The 7,814-nt window shown below is 34.8% G+C and overlaps 2 protein-coding genes and 1 pseudogene across 2 annotated transcripts; all 3 read left to right on the forward strand.

Annotated features, from left to right (window-relative positions):
• The first annotated feature begins 880 nt into the window (after window positions 1–880).
• Window positions 881–1,542, forward strand: LOC106755994 (annotated as a pseudogene).
• A 791-nt stretch (window positions 1,543–2,333) lies between these two features.
• On the forward strand, window positions 2,334–5,487 carry LOC106752581 (histone chaperone RTT106-like). The gene is made up of 4 exons (XM_014634298.1): window positions 2,334–2,446; window positions 2,670–2,719; window positions 4,893–5,146; window positions 5,236–5,487. Exons 1-4 carry the CDS (start codon window positions 2,334–2,336, stop codon window positions 5,485–5,487), a joined length of 669 nt encoding a protein of 222 aa, XP_014489784.1.
• An 86-nt stretch (window positions 5,488–5,573) lies between these two features.
• LOC106752591 lies at window positions 5,574–6,308 on the forward strand. Its single transcript, XM_014634308.1, has one exon. The coding sequence runs from the start codon at window positions 5,574–5,576 to the stop codon at window positions 6,306–6,308; it is 735 nt and encodes a 244-aa protein (XP_014489794.1).
• Window positions 6,309–7,814: the final 1,506 nt, after the last annotated feature.

A 7,814-nucleotide genomic window follows, 5' to 3' on the forward strand; every position in this document is an offset into this window, starting at 1 on the left:
AGTTTTTATATATAAATTAGTTTATTATGTATGTAAGAAGAAGTTAAATAAGTTTGAAGATTAAAATTTGTGAAAGGTTATAATATACACTAATTTCAATTTAACGTCAAATTTAGGGATGAAAAATATGAAATCCTATTTATTATTTTCTAATTAATAATTATGTAAAATTATTTATTAAAGTAAAAGAAAGATGCTTACATGTATGCTTACATGTATTTTTCAAGTTATAACACTTAACATAAATGTTTCTTTTCTCTGCAAAAATACAATTTATTGTTGGATATATTTTTTTTTTTGTAAAACAGGAAGCCCATGGGCTGGCCCTGACCCACAGGGCTTTGGAGCTTTTTAGCCCTTGAGACTTTTTTAGTAAGGGGCATTTTTAGTCCTGTAGGCTTTTTTGGCCCCAACCCACGTGGGCTAGGGCCAGGGCCTATTATAGGGTCTCTTTGACGGCTCTACAAGAAATCAATAAAAGAAAAAGCGAGAAAGGAAGAAAATAAAGAAACCAAAAAACTAAGAAAGAAAAGTAGCAAGAATCAATTATGAAAGAAAATGAAAAATCATGAAAGTAGGAAGGGAAACACATAAACAGCATTTGCCTGTTTTTATCATAAGGAACTCACTTAATAAAGAAATTAAATATTTCAGTTATAGCTGTATGATGAGACATGGGATTTGGTTCTCTCTTTCTGATAGGAGTTTTCCCATGAGGCCCTAGAGTTGTGTATAGAAAATTATAAAAATAACAACTGATATTAACACTGTCCTATATTTGCTTCATTATGTGAATAGTACAATTGATGATCATACACTGTTATCCTTGTGTCATTATCTGTTTTTTGACATTACATTTGGTTATATTTGTGAACATTAGGGTTATAAAAACATCATGGAAAATTGCTTGGAGAATACAAGAGTTCTCTGAAAGAGGGAATTGAGAGAACAGGGCAGTTTGACATCATCTCCAAGGATATAGGGGTGCCCCTTTTGGCCTTCTCTTTGAAAGACAGTAGCCAACACTCAGTGTTTGAGATATCAGACCAGCTGAGAAAATTTGGCTGGATAGTTCCAGTCTACACAATGCCACCAGATGCACAACACATTGCGGTCCTAAGGGGGGTGGTCCGGGAGGATTTCAGTCGTGTCTTTAACAAAACTGCTCATATCACAACCATCACTAATGAGACTAGTGAGAAGATAAAGAAGAGTGCAACAGAAACTCAGAGAGAGATTGTTTTGTACTGGAAGGGACTTGTGGGTGGCAAGAAACATGGAGCATGCTAGGCTTACCAAATCTTGGATTTTGATAACCTTGTTGAGAGTGAACTGCTTTCATATTTATGTGCATATGTGTGTTTGTGATGGCTATGTAGCAATAAGAAATGGCAATGCATGACAGATTCTTACAATCATTTGTGTTCTTGTCTGATAAAATTTTCTCTCTCTGGTTTTTGAGGTGGTAATTTTCTATATCTGTTCTTACCAGACTTAGATACACTTTTTATGAATGATATTTGTTCTTTTATACTATTAAAATTAGAATTGTACCATAACAGAACACGAACAGTATCGATAAGATTTTGGATTTAAATTTTTAAGATAAAAAATAGTTATTAGAAATAGACACTTAAAAATGCAGGTAACTTTTATTATGCTGTTTAGTTATCAAGGAGGGGAAAAAAGAAAAGATAACAGGGAAAAGTGTAAAATGAGAAACTTCTATCTATAACCAATATTGTCCAGATTGACAAAGACATGCGATCTCTTATATATCTGGTTCAGTATTCCCATCATTCACAGCCACTTGTTGTGATATTATACTACTTATTATTTTAATCTATCAGCAAGTTACGGAAAGGCCTAACTGGCTAAGGATTCGAGTTCAAGAGAGACAGTTACAGCCAAATATCTTTTACACCACTGATTTTCAATTGAGCATGACATTTACAAAATGATTGGAATCAAAATATGCTCTGGAGTGCTGATAAGGGCATGGTTGACATAAGCAAGACAATAGGGAACACTGGCCAACATCAAAGGGCAATGCTTGGAAATTTAAGAAGACATGTCCATGTCATTCACTCACTATGATTTTTGTTAACTGCTGGTGCTAAGTGGAAGACAGGGCATATATGAGGTTGAGAAAGACATTTTTTTTATCAGATATGTTTGCTTATGTTGTGTGTGTGAGTTAAAAATGATGTTGGTGTTGCCTCAATCCTGTCCGCATTTTGCAACTGCAACATGTTGAATCTGTTCACTGCACATATCAAAACTAAAATTTTTATGTTTTCTTGACCGACCACTCTTCTACGAAAATTCTAGACATGCTACCACTCTTCAGAGAATCTGTTCACTGCACATATCAAAGACTGAAGAACCAGATAAAGATTCTTATCAACTTGAAGAAGGATCAAGATTCTCTGAACGAATATGCAAGGTGAACCAGGTTTATGCAGAACGTTTTCATGCCATAGAACATCAACGAGGAAAAGAAAAGAGAAGAGAATGAGAAAAATGATCATACGTACCCATGAAATGTTTATGAATCTATGAAGAGAAGATTATGTATAAACGAAACCGCAATTCTAATGGGGTTAGACTGAAAAGTAAAAACAATATCTTTTGTAAATTTCTAAACATTGGGAGATCCCATTCCTCAGGTTGATATCATTGAAGATCAGAAAAGGTTGCTGCACAGGAAAAACTGACAGTAAGAAAAGTAAAAAACTGAAGATTAAAGGAAAACTTTTCAAGGATTCAATTATTAATCTTCTTCAGTAATTGTCCATTATAATGGTTTCCGACAAGTTGTTGAAGAGACAGTGGTAATATGAGCCCCAAGTGTCCCAACGCAACATATTCCTCAACAGACATTGCCCACTTCCCTACTTGTTTACTATTTATCACTATGACATGATATGCAGACTGGTTCACGTGCATCTTTCCTTCTTTCATCTTTTTCCTCAAACCTCTTGGCCATTCATGCTCATTTGGTACTTAGTTTTATTTGAAGTTGGAGCAAGTTAAGCCACACAACATAAAGTTATAATTATCACTCAATTAATTTGCTGTTAAACAATCACACACCAAGTCAGCTATTAGCCCACTTAAGCACACCCCATACATTTATTTTTCCTATTTTTATTTTCATATTCAACACAAAATTGACCAAAGCAAGTTGATAGTGTAATATCAATATATGATCACCCTTCCTCTTTACTTCATGAAATGAACTCCATAACCACCATTCGTTAATCTAATGCAAAAATATATGTGATTTAATATAAACTCCAGACTTTAATATAGTGATTTTTAAAAGAGTGTAGAGGAAAATATATTTTATAGATTTTGGTGGTAAGGATGTCTAGATATAATATATATATATATATATATATATATATATATATATATATATATATATATATATATATATATATATATATATATATATATATATATATANATATATATATATATATATATATATATATATATATATATATATATAAAGTATGCTTTTATTTCTAAAATATTCAAACTTCTTTTGTTATTTTTCTTCTATTAGCAACATGTTTACAAGGTTTATTTTAGATCATCATGTATTAGTCAAATGCTTATATAATACTGAATAGAGTTACTATCATTTTATAAGAAAAAAAAACAGAAGGTTTAAACTGTGATAGACACAAACGATAAATTGTTTTTCACAAGAACTAGATGCATTGTTTGAGATCCTTCTTCAAGTTGATAAGAATCTTTATCTGCACCATTTACTATTTTTTTTTTCTGCTTTTTCTTTTCTGCCGTGCATGTCTGACTAATATAAGCTCATTGTAGGGTGACACCAAATCATTGCATTCTCATCTCATCTATTGCTTTAAACCCATTCTAAATATTTCTCAATCACATATTTAGTGATTGCGAGGGTTTTGTCAGTTACACCCACTCTAAAGATGGGAATTTTAAAAACACTCAAACTGAAAACTTATTATAGATAGTTTTTCATACACCCAAGCTAACAAAAATATTTCATACAATCACGCACGGGAAAAATAACTCGATACATGTGAAAAGTCTTACTACACTAAATCCAAATCATACAATTAACCACATTTAGTAACATAAAACACCCAAACAACACTAAGTATAACAATTCATATAACGTTGAGGACATTTCCACCAATTAAAAATCAATCATTCCAATCACACTTAAAATAAAAACTTCAATTAAACACAAGTGTACCTTAAAACGCTCAAAGAAACATCTTACATCTATGTGACTTTGAGGGATTTGTTGGGATTTTAAAAAAATGGACTTAGTTAAAAAAATTGACTTGGTTAAGATGTAAAAAAATCTGAGTTAGGGTTGCAGAAAACAAGATTTGGGGTTCATCAATTTGGAGGATCTGTCTTCCAATTTCAGTGATCTTGAAGGTGAAATCTTCAAAGCAAATTCAATTCCGCTTCACATGTTAGGTTTTACATTTGCTAATTTTCTGAAATTGAGGTATTGTATATGTTTAGAGTGTTGTTGCGTTTCATGGGGTTTAACCACGGGTGAATATGTTTTGTGAGAAAAGTTGTCTTGTTTTGATGCATGATAGTGGTCCCATAATTCTTACTTTAACTTAAATTAGTAGACCCCGATAAATGGTGTTATTTTGGAGTATTAGGTTCACTTAAACATAGGGGTTACATGCAAGTAGAAGAATTATTTTACAATGTGCAACATGTTTTACATAAGCTTGATGATGATAAAGGAGCTATGAACATGATGAATGTGGCTAAGTAATTGGGGAAAGTGAACCTGTATGTTGTGCATGGGGTGGACGAAGCAACTATATTAGAAAATGATGAGAATGAGATTTTGTACCTATGTGAAGGTTCTGTAGAGAGTGGTGAGGGTAGTGGCGTTGGTGGAGAAGCACATGTTGAGGGTGGTGATGAAGGAATTAGACACGTAGTGGAGGGTGCAGTGGAGGTTGAGAATGACTATGCAATAGATGTTGACAATGAGGACGCACGGGATGATGAGAATGATGATGCATTGGAGGTTGAGAAGGAGGATTTAGTGGATAATGAGGATGTTGAGCATGAGGATGCCTTGGAGGTTGAGAATGAGGATGAAGTTGAAGATGTAAGTGAAGAAGCATTGTAAGTGGATANGAAGTTGAAGATGTAAGTGAAGAAGCATTGTAAGTGGATAATGAGGATGTTGAGCATGAGGATGCCTTGGAGGTTGAGAATGAGGATGAAGTTGAGNATGTAAGTGAAGAAGCATTGGAAGTGGATAATGAGGATGAAATTGAGGTTCAGAGTGAAGAATTAGTTGACGTGGACATTCAGGATGGAGGGGAGGTTGATATTGAAGAAGAAGTGGAAGTGGAAGTGGATGTGGATAGTGACGATGAAGCAGGAATGGATGATCTCAGTGTAGGGGTTTGTCAGATGATGATTGGGAGTCTGATAAGCTTTTAACTCCTGAAAATAGTGGAAGTGAGGAGGATGACAAGGATGATACAACCTGTGTAGGTCCTTACTCAAAATATGTAAAGCAGAAGTCCATGGCAGATTATAAGTTGGAAGTGGGGACTATTTTTACTGATAGGGAAGAGTTTAAGGATGCTATTAGAAGATATGTTGTTCATGCTGTGAGGGATGTAAAATTTATCAAAAAGGATAACCGTAGGGTTAGGGTGGCATGCATGGGTGGCCAAGGGAAGTGCCCATGGCTAGCTTATTGTGGTTATTTGCCATCAAGCAAAATTTGGCAATTGAGGAAGATAATTGATACTCATAGTTGTAGTAGACAACTTAATATTAAACTGATGAATGCTAAGTGGTTAAGTCAGGAAATAGATAGATCTTTAGTTGACAATCCTAATTTAAAGGTGAATGATATTTGTACTAAAGCATTAAGAAAATGGAATACTAATGTGTCAATATCCAAGGCAAGAAGGGCAAAGTTAATTGTCACAAGACAGGTTGAAGGAGATTTCAAAGAACAATATAAAAGGGTGTACGACTATGGACATGAGCTTTTGAGGTGTAACCCAAGGTCAATTGTGCAGATTAAAGTTGATTCTCATAATGGTGACCCAATCTTTCAAAGAATGTATGTTTGCTTGAAAGCTTGTAAAGATAGTTTCAAAAGTTGTAGGCGCATTATATGTTTAGATGGATGTTTCTTGAAAGGTTTTTACAAATGGGAGTTGCTGACTGCTGTTGGTAGGGACCCAAATGAACAAATGCTACCCATTGCCTATGCAGTAGTAGAAGTGGAGAACAAAGACAGCTGAACATGGTTTTTACAATTGTTAATTGAAGACCTCGGTGGCAGTGAAGTATGTAGAGGGTGCACATGGATGTCAGACCAGCAGAAGGTATAATGAAGTACTTTTATTTAATGCTTTTGTATAGGATATGGTAATATTACTAAATTTAATTGTGCAAGGGTTGGTCCTAGCCATTGAGGAGCTTTTGCCTCGGGCAGAACAAAGATTCTGTGTGAGACACCTGTATGCAAACTTTAGGAAAAAGTTTGGTGGGCAGGTATTAAAAAATCTAATGTGAAGGGCTGCAACCAGCACATACCCCCAGGCTTGGGAGAGAGAAATGCTCAAAATTAAAGAAGTCCATATTGAAGCCTATAAATACCTCATAGGCATTGCCCCAAGGTAACCCCTTACCCATTATATGCACTTTAGTGTCACAGATGCATTGTAACCCATTTGAGATTTCTTTTGTGCAATAGGTTTTGGTCAAGATCATGCTTCACAGGTGAAGCAATGTGTGATACCCTAGATAACAACATCACTGAAGCTTTCAATAGTGTTCTTATACATGCAAGAGGAAAACCAATAATCACAATGATGGAGGATATTAGAGTGCATGTCATGAAAACGTGGGCCAACAACAGAACCAAGGTGGCATCTATGGACTTCACAATTTGCCCAAAGATAAAGTACAAACTTCAGAAGGAAAGTAATATGTCTAGATTATGGTTGCCAAGGTACATTGTTCATTTCATTTGTCTGTGCTTCATTTCTTTCATTGTTTGTGCTACATTTCTTTTTATATGCATTTCTTTCATTGTTTGGACTTCATTGTCTGTGCTTAATTTCTTTCAGCTGGTTTGCAAGAAACATTTTTGATGTTAGGCACACTTCATCAATTGGGAACAAGTTCACACTGGACCTGGACACTAAAGAGTGCAGCTGTAGAAAGTGGATGATCACTGGCATCCCATGCTATCATGCAATTGCAGCAATGAACTACTCCAATGTTGATCCAGAGAATTTTATACCCACTTGCTTCAGGAGATCCACATATGAGGAGGTGTATGCGTCCATAACTTTCCCACTCAATGGTCCTCAACTATGGGAAACCACACATTACAGTGATGTACTACCACCAGTAATGAGGAAGTTACTTGGGAGGCCAAAGAAAAAAAGGAGGTTGGAGGCATCGGAGTTAACAAAGGACGATTAATGAGTCGATTATTTATTGACTTCACTTAGTTTATTGTGCTAGAATTAATCAGGGAATTGTGCTTAATTGTCCGGTATTTTCCCATTTTTCCTAATTATGCTTAATTTGACCGGAAATTCTAATTTTAATTAATTTGAATTTTCTGAGCTAATTATTTGCATTATTATTTTCAGGGAAAAGTTTGGAAATACAATTTGGGATATTTGGAGATTAAATGTGGTGGAACCACACCCACTTGCAATTCATTTTTATTTGGACTTGGAGAGCATTTAGCAAGGCCTTTGGGAAATTAATATTTGAGGGCACAATTGTGA

Source organism: Vigna radiata, chromosome 2 (assembly GCF_000741045.1).
Source record: "Vigna radiata var. radiata cultivar VC1973A chromosome 2, Vradiata_ver6, whole genome shotgun sequence".
NCBI classification, from domain to species: Eukaryota; Viridiplantae; Streptophyta; class Magnoliopsida; order Fabales; family Fabaceae; genus Vigna; species Vigna radiata.

Excerpts from the sequence above, each read along its gene's own strand:
- LOC106752591 (XM_014634308.1), top strand. The coding sequence starts at position 5,574 with ATGGCAGATTATAAGTTGGAAGTGGGGACTATTTTTACTGATAGGGAA.